The sequence below is a fragment of the Penicillium subrubescens genome (assembly GCF_028828155.1).
Source record: "Penicillium subrubescens strain IBT 31985 chromosome Unknown utg000005l_segment0_segment0, whole genome shotgun sequence".
NCBI classification, from domain to species: Eukaryota; Fungi; Ascomycota; class Eurotiomycetes; order Eurotiales; family Aspergillaceae; genus Penicillium; species Penicillium subrubescens.
Genome location: NW_026643155.1, coordinates 422,908 through 440,513, shown reverse-complemented (window position 1 = coordinate 440,513; position 17,606 = coordinate 422,908). Strand labels below are relative to the sequence as shown.

The following is a 17,606-nucleotide window of genomic DNA, read 5'->3' as shown; positions in this document are numbered from 1 at the left end:
ATTTTGGGCTGTGTGCATTAAGCGCCTTTGGGCTCTTAGAACGTAGTGCACGGGAAAATAAGGTCGTGCGATCTAAGCAGGGATACACGATCGTGGAAGAAAAATATTATTCATAAAAAAAAATCAAATCTATCAAAGACTAAACATGAGGGAGTGGAGATTCGCTTATTCGATAAAAAGGTTGTACAATAGAGGGTCAACACAGATTGATCAAGTATGGAGGAGAGTTCAACTTGAGACCAAAGATGTCAAACCTGACTTATTGGACTAGGATACAGAACAGAACTTATAACACGAGATATATAGGAGAAGGTAACATAAGCAGATCAGAGAAATTGGAGTGTCACAAGGTCCTTACATAAGTAGTTCATATAGTACGAGAACGTTGAGGATCCATTTGACGTATCAAAAGATTCGACGAAAGAGGGAAAACCCAAAGTCGTTCTTTTGCCGGGATAAGCGGAGCAAATACAGTACCTTGATGATTACGTATACGCACTTGTTTACTAGATCGTGCGGGATTGGTCCCATTTGCGATCATAAAATATTCGTGGATTAATTTAGTAGATTAGATTCTGTTCGCAATGTTTGATGACGAATAAGCTGTCACATCCAGGATGTGGGAGTGGCAGCGGAAAGTGTGATAGCTTACTAGAGATTAGCTTGCCAGAGATTTTCCAGAGCCACGTTTAGAGCTGTCATGCTTAACATGTTTGCATTGCCGTAAGAATTGCCTTATCTAATGAAGTTGCTATTCTGATGTTGAACCTGTTTTTTCTCAAAAAGTCCCTGTCATTTCTGGGTATCAGCGTGCGGAGCTTGCGAAACGCACTTCAAATCGTCTCAAACTCGCGCCGTTGGTTGGACATTTTCTGATTCGCTCAAGTCTAATCCTCATCTATCTCAGCTCTCGGGGGTCTGGGGCTTCATTCTAGACTTCTCTGTACGTTTTCCCTTCCATGACTAGCTTGCTCTAGCTCGTACTGAGTTAGATAACTCTCTTCTTGGCTTAGGCTTTTCTGAAGCCACTGTTCCATTACGTCTCGAACCCTTCTTTCTATATTTGAAATTCTTCCGTATTTTGCGTAGCCGGCGCTTGCTTTGGTTCGTAATAACCCAAGATGTTAGTTCCATGCCTGCAGTTATTTATATTGTCGAATTCGTTCCCTTGGCGACTGTCGAGTTACCGCATATTAAACACTCTATTTAATAACATCGCTCCTTGGTACTTCCGTAGCCTCTGCACCTCTTTCAAAGCTACAGCCAAGGCCAAGGCTGAAGTGTGGTGGTCGGTAACTGAGATTTAAACGTGGAGTACGACGCTTTTCCCGGTCTCGGATATCGTTGCGGGCATAACCTTTTTTCGACTGCTAGCATTACTGGGTTCGTGGCTCTGGCTTACATTATCGGTAAATTGAATCTACAAGCGGAAGAATATAGCGGTATTATAGGTGCGTCTCTAATGGTGTACGATCCCTGGCCCTCTCTTTAAGGTCTGTATCCCTATTATAGAGACGAGAAATTAACTAACGCATCTCCGAACTTATATACTACTACCCTTATCCGAATGGTAAACTGATACAAACATATACGGACTGCGTCAGAAAGTGCCTGGCATAGATGCTATCGCCACTGGATGTAACGTAGGAAATAGAAATAGGTTAGATCTAGGCCTACTTGATCGTGAGCCCACCCTTGCGCGAAGGTTTCAGGAGTTTATAAGTAATCTAGAATAACTAATTATACGCCATGGTTAGCTTTTTGAAACCGGATCTACTGACTAGGGTAACATCTCTTAGATTTTCCCGCACACATCTGCCTCTTTCGAATTCCGGTGCTTGAAAGAGCTAAGGAATATATGTGCGGTAGATCACCCAGGTACCTGGAATGGACTAGGCCTTTCGGAAATGATTACGGCTAGGAGTTTAGTGGCGATGACCGGTATCCTGTGCTGGGATAGTAGGGTTGTGATGACTAGTTTTGCAAGGTGTTGAAAATTTTACTAGGAATTTGATGGCGGTGACCGGCATCCTGTGTCGGGGTTATTAATAGGGTTGCGATGACTAGTTTCCCAAAATGCTCAAAATGTTAGGACCTAGGCCTCGCCTGCCTAGGCCTAACGACCTGCGCTACCTCTATTGGTCCAGGGCTGGCTAGAACGTAGCGTTCTAGCATATTACGTTTTTGTGACCTGTTTGGCTACCCGGGCACGTGCAGTGGCAGGAAATAACATGCAGATAACGTACAGAATGGGGCACATGGCGAACCAATCAGTCATGAGCGTAGCCTGGATGTAAATGCCGCAAGATTAGAGGACGACGACCCCTCGCTAGCTGTCACTTTTCTGTAAGATACTACACAAGAGGGAAGTATTGATAGCATTTGGGACATGGGGAGCCAGGAAGGCAAATAATTGTACAAGCTGTGATCTTTCTTCCGGAGACAGTGAGATTATTTGACGTGAATAGGAGCCCTTCTGAAGATATTGGTTGGAACAGCCTTGCTGAATGAACATGAGAGGAAAAGGCTTTTCTAATCGGGAACCACCAGAAGCACTGTTCCGCTAACCCGCTCTGCACCCTAATTTTGACAGCTCCCCTTGAATGCTCAGGTCTATCTTGAATTGCAAGTGCTAGTAATACATGCGGGAATATTGAAGCAAATTCCAGCCAAAATATGTACATGCTCCTCTTCAACATCATGAGGGCACAGTAGCCGATGACAGGGATGGAATTTTAGCCTACATAAAATCGATTGACGATATATAAACCCCAGAGACCTCAGATTCAGCGCTTCACCATCAGCAGTCCCTCAAAACTGTCAGCAACTTGGCCCAATTACGTTCAGACTTCCTTTGTGTCTATTACCAAGCACCAAAACCAAGCATGTCTAACCTACCGTTCCCGTGCTTTCCAATCCCCGTAACTAACTGAGCCATAGTCAACATTATGCAGTTCATCTACAACTCAATGAACGCCATAATGGCCTGCATCCTCTTTTCCGCCGTCACAGCTACACCAATCTCTGATACCGCCGCTGGCGCTGTGGCATGGGCCGACCCTGAAAACTGTCATCGATTCTATGAATGTCCTGTGGGCGGAAAACCGGTTTTGAAGACTTGCGGACCCGGAACTGCGTTCCAGACGAAGACTAGCGTCTGTGACTACGAGTACCTGGTGGAAAGCTGCTGGCATCACAAGTAGGGGCTGGCAATGTTCAATCTTTACTAGCTTAGCAAGGAAACGGCCTGTGTTTCCTGAGAAAGGCTTCTGATTACTGCACACTGGATGTTTTGTCCTAGAGATGTCCTCAATTAATGCTAAAGGTGATGCTAAACAACTGTTTTCCCACTTCCTATTTAGAAACCGAGCTCTATGGCTTCTCCAGATTAACACAGTTTCAGGCAGAGCTTAACTCTTAGTCATGTCGATGACTCTATTTTCTTGCTCAGCTATCTGGCGTGTAGCTGTCGGCTAGTTCCCGATCATAATATGAAGATGTAGCTTTGCTTAGTGTTTAATGTTTTTGGAAAGCCAGAGGGAAAGGAGGAGGGCTGGTGGAGGGAGAAGGGCTGGCCACTAATCGCTCAAGGCCTTACCCGTATCATTTAGTACGGTACATTAGTTGAAGGTTGACGAGGACATTCTTCGTCTTGACTGCGTGTTGGTATCGCAATACGCGTTATCCATCCCTTCCAGGGTCCCTTAAACCCAGATTTGGCAAGGTCTAATCATGCACTGACCAAACACAATACCTAAGGCCTTGTGGACATCATCATGTCCACAAGTGTCATAGTGCTTCACAAAAGCTTGGGCACCCTCTGGAAATCCACTTACCAGACCGCCTAGGAGGGTTGTCCACCGCCTTCTAAAAAAACGCGCAAAGCCCACTATATTATCATACGACATTCCTGTTGTCATTCCTGATATATTTAGGATCACGTTAATGGCACGACAAGAACGTTCATGACACGACAAACTAAGCCCCTTTTGGGTTAGCTCCCACCCACTAACAAAAAGGTACCTTCGACTTCTGCATGAACACGGCTGAGGCCTCAGGTATACATCCATATCTCTCTATGTAAGCCTATATATTAATTCTACCTTAAGTATGTGACTACTTAACTATGAGTAATTAGAAAGTTTCTGCTACTTTTATAAATGGTGCTCTGTTGTAACGCGGCATGGCTTAGCAGTATTTTTGTAGGGGTGGAGGGTACACTTTGGCGGCGGGTGGGAGCTAACCGAAAGGGGCTTAGTATGTCGTGTCATGAACGCTCTTGTCGTGCCATTAATATCATCCTATATTTATTATGGCTTCTCTCTAACACGAGGATTTTCAATTATTAGCAAGGCTCACTCAGAGCTTGAGAATGCCCTGTTCTAAGAGGTTTGGACGGAGGTTTCGTGACAAACAGGATATTGGTGTGGGGCTAACTAACTTAATAGGTGTTGAAAGCTAGGGGAAGTACTAGGTTTAGCTGATTATGGTAAGCCACTCTGTGTTTGGATTCCTTTGTCACGTGCTGTCCAGTCACAAATAATTTGTGCATAGTAATTGCCCTTTGTCCTTAGTGAAATAGTGACGTCAGGAGGCGAAGTACTTCCCATATATGTGTGATGCTAAAAAGCTATTGTTCCTATCCACAACCTTCTCAGCCATTTTCATGGACTATGTCGTATTCGCTTTCACCACTATCTACTCGAAATGGATTTAGAGCAGAATAACAAGAGTGCAAGTGGCTCTTCCTAAATTCCCGAGAGTACAATGACTTATTCTACTCCAGGAGATTTCGGACAATATTCCTGAATCGCAAGGTCAGAGAACTCTAAGCGATGACTATTCCCCACAGAAAATGAGACTCACGGGCTCACCGGAGCCAGACCGATTTCCCACACTTGAACACAGACAGAGGACATCCGAAACCCTACAGGCCCGCAGAAGTAGTGCAGGTCAAAAGCAGCCGTTTTCGAGCGCATCTGGTAGAGATAAACAATTAGCGCCAGGCACAAGCCGTGAGATTAAGCAACCGGAGCAGGCAGAACGGACACATACACATGCAAAAAGTTTGATTACCGGTGACTCGACTGAGGAACCTGAAAGCTCAAAAAAGAGCAACGATCAATTAAGACTACGGCTAGATCTTAACCTTGACATTGAGGTCCAATTAAAGGCCAGGATCGAGGGTGATATCACCCTCTCACTTCTGTGAGTACCGGATTATATATGTCGATGCTTCCGAAGGGCTCCTAACGATAACTCGGCGTAGGCAATAGTGGTCGGTTGGTTTTGGTTCTGTTCCTTGAAGCGATGCGACTAGCTTCCGGCTGTCGTTGTAAATGATGATATGATTGTCTCCACCCGATATGTCATATTTCTACATGAGTTGAGCTGTTCCCTCGACAGCGATGAGCTCGACTAATACAGGCAGGCCATCAGCAGCAGGGAGACGTTTTCCAATGATTCTCATTTTTTTGGGCGCTCGCGTTATTCGAGATTGAAGGAATTTCAAAGAGTGACCATTTTACTCGCTTTCGTGAGACCCGGTTCGCATTGGCTCACGCCTTTATGACGAATTTCGCTAGCGTAAGCCCCCTCCCAAATTGAACATATGTCTTACCTGCGGGCCTCAAAATTTTGTACGAAGGCTTTTTTTAACACTGCCCAAAAGACTCTGTTTAATATCGCTGTCCACGTTGATAAGCGTACAATGGATGCTGCCGTGGCAAGTGAAGACTGTTTCAGAATTTATGTTTCGAGTTATTGATTTTCCAAGCTGCTCTTTGTCGATTTGTTGCCACGATCTGCTTCGTAGCCCCCGAGGAGTTATCATGATTGGTATGCAGATCCAAACCTTGCCGATCAGCTACAGTTCCCTATCCTACTTCCAGTTGAGGTCAAGGCCACAGCAAAGACTACAGTAGAAAATTCTATGGAATTGCACGTTCTGGTTTTCCCCTAATAAGCTCCATCGCAAGCGAAGTGGCCGAGGAGAAGAACTCGCGAGATGGCCAACTTGTTCTCAAGTTAGGCAACCGTATATGTGACGATAAGGAGAATGAGCCGGAAAGCTATCCTCCCGCCTACCAAGGGCTCATCGACGGTTTCATAACTTTTGTTACGGAATCTATCTTTACTGTCAATCAACCTCGTACCCGAGCCCAAGCCAGAAGACAACGGCCAATACAGCAGATTTCGAACTATTCGACAAGGGAAATGCTTTGATAGAAGCTTAAGTTAACGGAGAAACGGAAGCTTCGTGAGTCAAAGAGCTAGAATTAGACTCTTAAGGCAAACTAGGTCTTATTATGCGGATATAGATGTGATGTCTCTGCGGCAAGCTTGGATTAATATACAATCTCGTCAGCGAGACACTAGATCACGGGCTAATCAGAAGAGTGGCTGAGCGTTGAATGATGTATTAATTCAGACTTTTCTAATGCATTCTGATTTTAAACTCGAGAAAGCCCTTGCTAACTTCCTACGTAATCTCGTCCTTGTAAAGGAATAATCAACGAGTCAAAATAGAAGCCTGTTAATCGGGTAGGCGCAAGGTACCAAGTGAGATTGTGCAAGGAAGTCAAAGACTGTTTCTTGAGAGGCCAGTCTTACCTGACCCTACTTTTTTTGGATATAGGTGATGTGTTTTGGCGTAGACTCGTGTATATGTCCTAAGACTAAAAGAGGTAATATATTTGGAAGCCTCAGCTTTCACGTGAAACAATATGACAGCCCATCAAAATTGAATCAAGCCGCTTGGAGTGATGTTACATCAGGACCTTCAATCGTATTTTTGCTTTGTAGCGCCGAGTCTCGCGGCCGAAGAGAGACATGGAGCGGTCCTGTAGGCACGGCAGCAACCCACTCTCGCCGTGGCGGTAACGCAGCTTCAAAATCGCCGCCCACAATGAGGTCACTGCGTGAATCAATGGAGTATTTCTTCAAAATATGTGAAACTGAAAGGAAGAGCTCCAAGTATGCGAAGCTAGATTTTGCACCTTTGTTAGCCGTCCATTAACCCGTGGAGGACTAACCGCCATGACAGAAACGGAAGGACGTAAATGTACTCACTGAACTCCAACGCATGTGCCTGGGCCCTTCGAGAAGGGGATATAATATTCGTTACTTAGTGTCGTTGCTTCAATCACATCCTTTGACAGCCAGCGACTTGGTCGATATTTATGCGGCTCTGGAAAGGCGATCTCATCGTGCAAATACCAGATCGGCGAGCTGGAGATCATTGTCTTTGATAGTCAATCGGTATGAATCAGCTCGACATCGGGACGAAAAAGAAGAAGAAAACAAGAGAAAAAAAAAACTTACTCCTCCTGCCACGTACTTTCCACCAAGTACAGAACCTCCTTTTGGAACGATCCTGGGTAGCATGGCAGCTGCCGCCCCAGTCCACCTAATTCCTTCTTTGACACATGCAACTAGAAGGGGAATGGACTCCAGTGCAGCCATATCAGTTGGCCAGTTAGCCTGCTCCAATTCCAGGAAAAGGTCATCTTGCAACCTTTTATTAAGGGAAAGAGCCCATAAGATATGTGCAAGTGTGGCTGAAGTGGTATCAGTCCCAGGACCCAACATTTCCTTAGCCTCGGACAACGCAGACTGTGTGGATAGTCTCGGCCCGGCCATCACTTTCAAAAATGAGATATTTGAGGCTTTCTCCGAGTCTAGAGATGCCTCTAACTGCTCATTCGCCCACTGCATATTTCATCAGCACTTCTATACACATGGTTAGAACCACTATCGTGCAGACGTCTTACCGTATCAAACCACCTAGAACTTGCGACCGAGGATACATCCCATCCTGTGACATCGAAGATGAGATTTGTGATAGAGTCATACGTCTGAGTTGCAATTGGAAATTTGGTGTACTAGAAAATGATATGTAAGGTTAGCTGTCGCGACTCTCGTAGCATGAGTCGGCGCGCTCACAAGTGGCATCTTTGATGATTTCAAGTCATTTTCTTTGACAGCGCTTAACTCTTCCCCTGAAGCTAACGACTCAATCGCTCCAATGGGGCTTCCAAAGGCGAACCTCGCTAAGTATCCGACTTGTTAGCAAATCCCCATATTCCAGGCTGTCGGGCAGTACTTACACACAATATCAGCCTCGAGAGCCCGGCAGGTAGGGACAAGATCAACTGGTCCCTTTTGGCATATATCGGCGAGAAGATTATTGAATTTAAAAATCTGCTCTAACATCATCGGAATAAGAGATGGTACACGGCTACGATTGAAAAGCACGCCCATATGTCTGCGTCGTTGTGCATGCTCCTTAGAGTCGCTGGAATGGCCGAGTCAAAAGGTGTGTTGTTCAAGTCGAGTGCTTCAAAACTCACGTTATAGAAAATAAGGCCGGATGCCCGTCTTGTACGAACTGGCCGTAGACCCGAGGGTCCTTGACGAAAGCACTGCTTGGTGCATGGACCTTTTTGTAGATATCCAGGGAGTAGAACGATACTTCATTTGGACCAATGCGAACCAAAGGGCCTAGTTATACGTCAGAATATTATTATCAGAGTAAGAGTTTGAGCTTGATTCTAACTTACCAAGCTTTTTGTGTAATTTTGGCAGCTCCAGGGTTAGCTGTCCTCGATATTCCAGCGGAAATTCCCATAGGAACCGTGAGATCGGAGCTAAAAGCCCAGCATTGGGGATATGCGATAAAGGCGAAAAGAAGTATGTGTAGATGATCTTGCAAGGTAATTAATTTCATGTCTTGTTGTAGTTTCAGATGATCAGTTGCTTTTCCTTACTTTGATCCCAAGAGCACTGGCAAGAAGGACTATGCCCCAGTTCAAAAGTATTGACATTTTCCTTTAATTCTGGTCTCGCAAAATCGATCAAATCTCATCTGCTCAAAAGTCTGATACACTTTGCCATTGCGTCTTTGAAATATTTTTTCCATTTTAAACAAAATAAAAGTTGTCGCATGCACCTACCAAATCCCATGGCACTTCACCCGAATAAGAGAACGGCATTCGGCGAGGAATCAGGTAATCTCTTGGCCTTATAACGCAATCCCGTTCAGAGGTGACATAGTTTGAACCACAGGCAGACTGCCCCCAGAGAAGTCCCCACATATCGTGTGGCCTACGCGTGGCAGGAAGCCTTAAACGGGCATAGTGGATAGTCTCGCGCCATAGTGGCGCTTAATTTGGTGCCAGGGTGAGCCATCGTTTTCCCGCCCTTCGCGGTGTCCGCGGGACGGAAAGGCCTGGCCCGCTTGCCGAGATGCGCTCGAATTGCTTAATAGTCAGAGCCTCATGTCATAATTTCTTTTGGATTCTGCTGCTGAGAAGAGATTCTCTTGTCATTCAATTGATTGCCGAAAAATGGCAAATGTCAAAGAGCCCGAGGTTTCTTCCTCTTTGGAGGACAACGCGAACGATGAATCTACTCTGGTAAGGAGAAACTGATGAGTTGAACGATTCGAGGAAGCTGACATGGTTTATGAACCTTTCTAGGAGCGTTTGGGTTACAAACAAGTATGTGGAGATCCATGTCAACTTGCTTATTGTGCAGTCAATGCTCACCAATACTACCGAGTTAGGTGCTACATCGTAGCTATTCCTTGTTTGAGAACTTTTCAACCTCGTTCGGTATAAAACACTGAGTATTTATGTCGCACTCTTTCCAAATAGCTTACGTTGACTATTAGCTGCTCTCTACTTCGTTGGTGGTGTGCGAGTAACCTTCTCGACTGGAATCGCGGCTGGAGGACCACTGGCCTACTGGTAAGTAAATAAAACCTCTCAGCCTCAATTCCTCAGAGAAAGCTCTACTGCGGTGCATGATACTCACAAGCGTGCAGGACAAGTTATATTGTGACGTGTGTTTTTACATTCATCACGGCGGCCGTTATTGCAGAAGCATGCTCTGCATCTCCCACTTCAGGCTCAATTTATCTTTGGGCAGCAGAAGCTGGTGGAAAGAAATTCGGGCGCTTCTTTGGCTTTATCGTTGCTTGGTGGAGTACGACGGCCTGGACAACCTTCTGTGCCAGTATGTTTCTCGAGAAATCCTCACCTCGACAAGCCTACTGATTGACCTTCACATCAGGCAATACCCAGTCGGCCGTCAACTACATGCTATCGGTATGCTCTGGACTAAGGTCGATCAATATGGTTCAATCAAAACTAATAGAATTTAGGAACTGGTTGTTTTCAACGTCGACTTCCCAACTGATTCCTCCAGTATCAAGTTCCGCGCCGTCCAATGGATCTGCACCGAGGTTCTTCTTGCTTTAGCGGCATTGATGAATCTTGCTTCTCGTAAGACTATCCTTCAAAACTCACTACTCGACCAACACTAACATGGCTATAGCCCGCATTTTCAGATACGTATTCTGGTTCTCAACTGGAGCCGTCTTTCTCGATTTCATCTTAAACGTCATCTGGCTCCCAGTTGGCGCACATAACACCTATGGCCTCAGAACCGCAAATGAAGCCTTCATGACCACGTATAACGGCACTGGCGCACCGGCAGGTTGGAATTGGTGTCTGTCTTATCTTGCCACAGCGGGAATTCTGATTGGATTCGATGCGTCTGGCCACGTTGCGGAAGAAACTAAGAATGCTTCTGTGAATGCGGCGAAGGGTATCTTTTGGAGTACGGTTGTTAGTGGGGTTTTGGGATTTAGTGCTGTGATCCTCTTTTTATTTACCTCTGTGAGTCTTGAGATTGGATCTTTTTGGGTGTGAATGATGTATGCTAATATGATCTGACGAATAGCCCCCGATTGATGTGCTCTTCTCCTATGATGCGCCCCAACCCTTTGTCCCTCTCTATGCCGCTGTTCTCGGCCGCGGGGGACATCTCGTCATGAACGTTCTTTCCGTGGTGGCACTGTGGCTGGTAAGAAACCATTCACTTTCCAAATTCATCCCATGCACAATAGCAATCTAACGACGGCGTTAGAACACTGCCATCGCAATCACTGCCGCATCTCGACTAGTCTTCGCCGTTGCCCGTGACGGCGTCCTCCCGGCATCTAAATGGGTATCACGCGTCTCTGCCGATGGTCAGCCCCAGAACGCCGTTCTCGTTGTCTGGGGCATTGCCGCCATTATTACCTGCACCATTCTCCCGTCCGCAGTTGCATTTACTTCTCTGGTCTCGGCAGCAGGAGTTCCCTCCGCTGCTGCGTACGGGCTGATCAGTCTTGGTCGACTCATACTCACTCCCAACGAGCCTCTCGAGGCAAAGTGGTCACTGGGTCGATTGAGTAAGCCTTTTCAGGTTGTCTCGGTGCTCTGGAATGGGTGGGTTGTGGCGGTTTTATTTTCACCCTATTCGTTTCCTGTGGAGGCTTCTACGCTGAACTGTAGGTTTTGGTTTCTGATGTCCCCTGAAGATGGCTTTGATTTACTGACATGACGTTTTTAGATGCGCCAATTATATTGGCTATTGTGACCATCTTTGCGATTGTTTCGTGGTTTTTTACGCCGGCTGATGCCTGGGTTCCGCGGGGACGACTGACGAATCCTGTCGATCATGCTGAATGAGCAAGCTTGGAGTGGAAACTTGGGCATATAAAGCCGTGGGCGGTTTCTCGGCGGTTCATGGTAGTGAACATGAAATGAAAGTTAAAATAAATAATTTTTTTCTTTGAAAAGCTTGGAAGCAGCTTAGGCTGTTTTCACGTATACCTAACAGTGCTAATAACCTGTTTGGATGGGGAATCATGCAGTATATAGTCATAATATTGGAGTGGGTATCCGGGCTATTGCCAAAGACGTAATGTAAAGGGAAAGACGGTTCTCCTTTCTTCCATCAACGCTCATAGATTTTTAGTATCTGTAATAACCGTGTTAGAAACCGTCTCCGATGAAAATTAATAGTCTTCAGACTGGGAAAACTCACGAAAACTTCTCGCTATGCAACCATAATTCTCTCGCACAGCCAGACTTCCCAGACAGAATATCGCTCTGCGCAACAGAGGCTGCTTCACGAACATCGTGAATCATCGATGATGGCCCACATACAACCACGCCGACAGACACACCTTCCTGGTCTGCCATATTTTGAATAGCAACCGGGAGATCTGGTCGACCAATAAAGAACTGGATGTTAAACAGTTCTATCGTCGACGGGCCAGACTCCTTTGAGCGGATACTCTCTGTCCCACTCTCAGTCTTGATATTCGTTCCGATCTGCTCCACAGTGTTCTCTGTGAAAGTTTCATGAATGTGGATGGATAAACCAGTGACCGGCTTTTCTTGCGGTTGCCGAATCGCAAGATCCGCCAATGCTTGGATGTACCAAGCCCGCATACCTGGGTCGCGTGTCGCGATGATTACTTTCATCTCTCGTCCTGCCTGGACGGGGACGAACCGGATAAAATCTTCGATTAGAGAGAGTGTTGTTCCGGCACCGGCTCCACCGCCGATGGCAAGGTTTCTGTCGAATTCGCCTACTCGGCCTTCAGGGATGCCGCCGTACGGACCGTCGATGAGGACGGGGACTTGGATGTCGGGATTTTTCCGGGCCAGCGCCATTAGACGACCTGTCAGACCGCCGCGTGCTTTGACATAGAATACTAGTTGATTTTGGCAGTCTCGTTGTGGGACGGAGCAAATGGTGAATGGGTGTGCAGTGAGCGTGTGCATGCCGCTGGTGATGAAGCGTAGGAAGACGTGCTGGCCCGGTCCCCATTCCATGCGTGTATCAATAGTGATGCGGAGGGTGTGGTCGGACTCAGGAACCAGTCGTGCCTTGTGGCGGAGACCGTGTTCGAAGTATGTCTTGCACTGCGAGTAGAGCCAGGATAAGGTGTATAGGACTGCCGTGGCGATAAAGTAGTCCCAGGAGGACAAGCGGAAGTCGCAGTGGAAGAAGAAGAAAATAACAAAGATCAAGGCCATGAAGAGGTGTGTTGCCTTGAAGAACTCGTAGTACCGGTTGCTGATAGGAGAGTATTGTTAGTACGGAGCTGGATCTCGGAAATATAGATCAAGACCAGGGAACCAAGCTTACCGAATCCACGGAATGGACATGAATGTCAACCATGCTTGGGCGATGAGAGCCACCACGCCAGTAACCCAGATTCCACCGCTACTCCATTGCGCCACGAGATCTCCTTTCCAGACATGGAAGACGATAAAGGGAAATGTGTGGATGAGGGCTAGCACGAACATGGCCCAGGCAACCCAATTGTGCCAGATGTTGAGTTTTTCGTGGGAGATGCCAGTGAGTGCGGTAATAGGATTGGCTTTTGCACCGAGAATACTGTAAGTTGGTCAGACCATGCAATCAGAAATTGGAAGTATGTATCTGGGAGAGTGCAGCTTTCATACATCAGGAAAGGCATGCAAGCCAGAGCCATGTAGCCTGTTCGCGTCGCAATAGGCGGGGAATTGCCATAGGATATCTTCTTCGTATTGGGCCAGTAGTACGGACGTGGTCCGAGGGTCATCGCTAATAGTATAATAGGGTTAGCATGACTCCCAGATCTTAGGTCTCGATTCCAGTATTCCAAATCCCTCAACATACCGAGGAAGAAAACCAGTCCAGCTGCACCCAAGAAGAACACTCCAATTGACTGCGTATTCCACCCACGAATTCTCCACCCCTTATACGACAAGAACCGGAATCCTGCAAAGACACGCGATAGCAGAGAATGCTGCTTGATGCGCCGAGGCAGTATTCCTGAAGCCATATGCCCAATTATGAACAGCCCAATCGCAACGAGGAAGAAAGCTACCGTGGGCAAAGCGTAGCGGTGGTCTGCCTCGTACCAGAAGAGCCAGTAGGATTTTTTCAATGCGCATTGCTCGGCTGTCATTTTGCAAGTGCCGGCATCGCGGCTGGAGTGTAGGAGGACTGGCTGGTCCAGCCAGGGGAGCATGCTCATGGCCATGTCCATGGCTGCGGGAGTGGTAGAGGGGATGATTCTCAGTTTCGATATTGGTAGGTGTATTTAGTAAGGGAGGGTGTCGTTATTCAGTGAATAGTAGTCGGGATGAGTACGGGAGGATGAGAAGATGAGTGATAGACGATCCTTTCGAGCAGGTCAGCATTATTAATACATTGACACAGAGAATCCCTTACGGTATCCACGTACTATAGAAGTCAACTCTCTTTTTTTTTTAAGCACTCGACTCCACTTTCAAGACCAGCCCCTCAACTCGACTCGTGCTCGGCTCAGACTTCGATATCCGGACGCCGCAGTCTTGGAATGTGCTCATAAGAGCTCTCGCGACAGACCTAAAAGACTGTGGATCATGCGATGGGGCGCACGGTCAGTATATTTGAACAAACGCGATACCCAATCCTGCTCAAAAGCCAGCAAACATTCTCATATCTCGCGCAAATGATTGCCCTCTTGGACACTGTCTCTGCCATTTGCTCCATCACTCCATCCTGGTCATATTCACTGTTCTACAAGTGGATCAACCAGATCTATATCAATTAATCCCACAACTTTGACGGTCATACATTATCACACTACTATCGCGTTCTCATTGCAAATAATCCGCTTCACAGATCCAAGCGTCCTTCCATTTAAATATGAGCACATTTGCGGGCGTTTCCATCACACCAAGTGGATCTTCCCGCATCTTGGCTCCGCCCGATTTCCGCGGGCCAATCGTACCTGGTTTAATGGTGCACCATCCGGGATTGATGTGGTTAAGACACGCGGTCGGAGCTGCTTGAGATGCATTTTGACTGGTTCTCGAGGCTGAGATGGATGTGTGTATGTCCTTCGGAGACTGCTGCTTTTCGTATTGAGGATATCTCGCGTGGTGCGAGTCGCATGGCGTCCCACATATTCGACCGGATAGACCCGTCATGTCCTGTTGGAATGACGCTGGGCGTGGGCCTTATTTACTAAAAGAAACGGACTGGATAAAATCCGTCGCTGATTTGAACTATCGTTTGGTGTTCGGGTTTTGTCTTCATTTCACATATTTAAAACTTCTTCCAGCTCCTAACCGAGACTTCTTGAAGCTTCGTATAGCGAGTTTTGCTTTTTGATACCCAGTAGATAGCCAGAAACTCTGCCTATCCCATTTCCATCTCCTGTCCTCGACCCTTCGGCTTTTTCAAATCAAAATAGATTCACCGATATAACTCACCATGATGGACATGTCCCATATGACCACCACAGCCACGGGCACCTCAATGTCCATGGCAACCTCCTCATCCAGCTCAATGGACATGTCCTCCTCCTCGATGATGTACATGTCCGACATGGCCATGACATTCTTCACCTCGTTCAAAACCCCCCTCTACTCGATTTCCTGGACACCCTCCTCTCAAGGCCAATACGCCGGTACTTGCATTTTCCTCATCGTTCTCGCCGTTCTCCTCCGCGTACTCGTCGCTCTCCGGCCTATCCTGGAAGGACGTGTGTGGACTGATAGCGTGCGGCATAGCATGTTAGATGAGAATCTTCCGGATGAAGCGAAGACGAAGCGCGTGTCGGGTGTGCAATTGAGTATACAGGAGCTTGGACGGCGCTGGTCGCGCTGGCGTGTGAATCCGGCGGCGGGTCGGGCAACGTATGAATTGGTTGTTTCGGGGATTGCGTATTTACTGTGAGTTTATGAACTTGTTTTCTTTATTCTTAGTGGCTTTGGACTGACAGGAATATTAGGATGCTGGCGGTGATGACGATGAATGTGGGCTATTTCATGTCTGTTCTGGGTGGGATCTGGCTGGGGACTTTTATTATGGGAGGAGTTGCCTCGGAGAGCTCCATGCTGCACTGTTGATATGTCTGGTGTGATATACATGCAATACGCCCATACCCGTACCCGGCCTCATATAGGTCCATTCTCTCTCATAAAAAGCGACAAATGATATTACAATCCAAGACAAACATCTCTAAAATCCAAATCAAATAGACAAACCACAGCCTTGTCAGCGATAAGGCCCACACTTCTTATTTCAGCACTTCTGATTGGCCTCAAAAGGGTGTCAGACTGGCCCCCAACTGCTTCAAACATTCCAAACACCCCAAACACTTCCTTCGAGTCCGAGGGCTTGGCATCGTAGCTTGTCATTGGAGTATAAATTACTTAGACCCGGAGATAACAAGGATTATCTCGGGATCGAGTATACTGCAAACATAACCATCATTTGTAAACACTCACTCATATTGATCATGTATCGTGGAGGCTTGACTATAAAGGCAACGGTAAATCTGCGAACTATCTACCCAAATATCAATCATACTATTCCAAAGCTTTAAGATACTTACTACCTACTAAAACCTTTAACCCTTTCAAGCAATTCTAAATCAATTCCACCACATCATAACCTACCATCATGTCCTACAACCGCCTCGCAATCTACGGCCACCGCGGCTGGGCCAGTTCCGCCATCGCCCAAGCCCTCCTCACCTCCGGCGCCCCCGCAAAACTCCTCTACCGACCCGGCTCCAACGCCAATGGCTTAAAAGGAGACTTCGACGAAATCGAAGTGGACATACAAGATCAGGATGCTCTCCGTGCAGCGATGAAAGATGTTGATATTTTGATGTACTCACCTCCCCTCCCCGCTATATTTCACTAATCCCAATCTCAACCTACTGTCTCCAAATGCTAATTAAATTCCGTTGCGTAGATCCCTCGTCGGCAGAGAAGACATCCCCCTCCAACACGCCTTCATCCAAGCAATCCCCCACACAGATGTGCAACTCTTCGTCCCCTCTGATCTAGCTTTCCGGTGTGATGAGCAGGGTCTTCGGATTGGGGTTAATAAGGACAAAGATGATGTAGAGAGGGCTGCGAAAGAGGCGGGGATTTCGACTTGTGTGATATTGCCGTGTGTTTTTGCTGAGTCGGGGTTGAATACTGGGTGAATTTTTTTATCTTCTTTCTCACTCTTTAAAAATTATTTGTGGGATTTGAAACTAATGGCATTGGGATAGATTGTTGGGCGTGGATGTAGCAAAGAACCGAATCGTATTTTCTGGGGATTCGGAGAATCAAGTACTGAATATATGGTAAGTCCCATCCATCCAGCCTTAGATATATACTCTCTCATTATATCCATTTCCACTAACCATGATACAATCCACAGTACCAGATCCTACGTCTCAAAAGCCTACTCCACCCTCCTCCCACACACCCCAATTCCCACCCTTTCAAACCGCACAATCGCTCTCTCCGAAATCCACACCACAGGCGCCGAAATAGCCACCGCCCTCCAAAAAAGACACGGCGTCCCGCCCCAAATCTTCCACCATAGTCTTGCCGAAGTTGATCGACAGATTGATGAGTGTGTGAACTTTGGGAAACCGTTGGGTTTGGGGTGGTATTGTAGACGCAGGTGGGGGGCTGGAGAGTGTGTGGGGGCTTTGGGGGGGTGATGTTTGGGATGGTGAGGGTGTTGAGAAAAGGAGTTTGGAGGATTTGATTGTAGGAGGGGAGTTGGGGAGGTATAGGGGGTTGCCGAGGGTTGTTTTGGAGGCGTTGGATCGGACGTTTTATTAGGATTGTATTAGGAGTTGGATGGAGTGGGGGTATAGTTATTGGTCGGGGGAATTGATGGTTGGGATACCGTAGGTTTGATGAGATGTGATATCATTGTAGATTCCTAGCTTCGTGTTTGTTCGTGACTATCATAAGATCTCGTTGTCGATG

At 46.8% G+C, this 17,606-nt stretch overlaps 6 protein-coding genes across 6 annotated transcripts; 4 read left to right on the top strand and 2 right to left on the bottom strand.

Moving 5' to 3' along the window:
- Positions 1-2,981: 2,981 nt before the first annotated feature.
- Positions 2,982-3,203, top strand: N7473_006696 (chitin binding peritrophin-A domain-containing protein; the record flags this gene model as incomplete). The annotated part of the gene is made up of 1 exon (XM_057152636.1): positions 2,982-3,203. One exon carries the CDS (start codon positions 2,982-2,984, stop codon positions 3,201-3,203), a length of 222 nt encoding a protein of 73 aa, XP_057006974.1.
- A 3,544-nt stretch (positions 3,204-6,747) lies between these two features.
- On the bottom strand, positions 6,748-8,825 carry N7473_006695 (uncharacterized protein; the record flags this gene model as incomplete). Its single annotated transcript, XM_057152635.1, has 9 exons — positions 6,748-6,985; positions 7,072-7,244; positions 7,324-7,710; positions 7,773-7,883; positions 7,945-8,051; positions 8,109-8,296; positions 8,352-8,502; positions 8,562-8,706; positions 8,769-8,825. 9 exons carry the CDS (start codon positions 8,823-8,825, stop codon positions 6,748-6,750), a joined length of 1,557 nt encoding a protein of 518 aa, XP_057006973.1.
- A 522-nt stretch (positions 8,826-9,347) lies between these two features.
- Positions 9,348-11,519, top strand: N7473_006694 (uncharacterized protein; the record flags this gene model as incomplete). The annotated part of the gene is made up of 11 exons (XM_057152634.1): positions 9,348-9,416; positions 9,480-9,500; positions 9,566-9,614; positions 9,674-9,749; positions 9,827-10,017; positions 10,075-10,109; positions 10,166-10,286; positions 10,339-10,682; positions 10,747-10,869; positions 10,933-11,338; positions 11,401-11,519. The coding sequence occupies 11 exons, from the start codon at positions 9,348-9,350 to the stop codon at positions 11,517-11,519; spliced, it is 1,554 nt and encodes a 517-aa protein (XP_057006972.1).
- Positions 11,520-11,804: 285 nt separating this feature from the next.
- N7473_006693 (uncharacterized protein) lies at positions 11,805-13,879 on the bottom strand (the record flags this gene model as incomplete). Its single annotated transcript, XM_057152633.1, has 5 exons — positions 11,805-11,811; positions 11,878-12,918; positions 12,991-13,242; positions 13,311-13,431; positions 13,507-13,879. The coding sequence occupies 5 exons, from the start codon at positions 13,877-13,879 to the stop codon at positions 11,805-11,807; spliced, it is 1,794 nt and encodes a 597-aa protein (XP_057006971.1).
- Positions 13,880-14,887: 1,008 nt separating this feature from the next.
- On the top strand, positions 14,888-15,833 carry N7473_006692 (copper transporter family protein). Its single transcript, XM_057152632.1, has 2 exons — positions 14,888-15,554; positions 15,614-15,833. Exons 1-2 carry the CDS (start codon positions 15,094-15,096, stop codon positions 15,729-15,731), a joined length of 579 nt encoding a protein of 192 aa, XP_057006970.1. The 5' UTR covers positions 14,888-15,093; the 3' UTR covers positions 15,732-15,833.
- Positions 15,834-16,287: 454 nt separating this feature from the next.
- On the top strand, positions 16,288-16,822 carry N7473_006691 (uncharacterized protein; the record flags this gene model as incomplete). The annotated part of the gene is made up of 2 exons (XM_057152631.1): positions 16,288-16,499; positions 16,585-16,822. 2 exons carry the CDS (start codon positions 16,288-16,290, stop codon positions 16,820-16,822), a joined length of 450 nt encoding a protein of 149 aa, XP_057006969.1.
- Between the last annotated feature and the right edge of the window lie 784 nt (positions 16,823-17,606).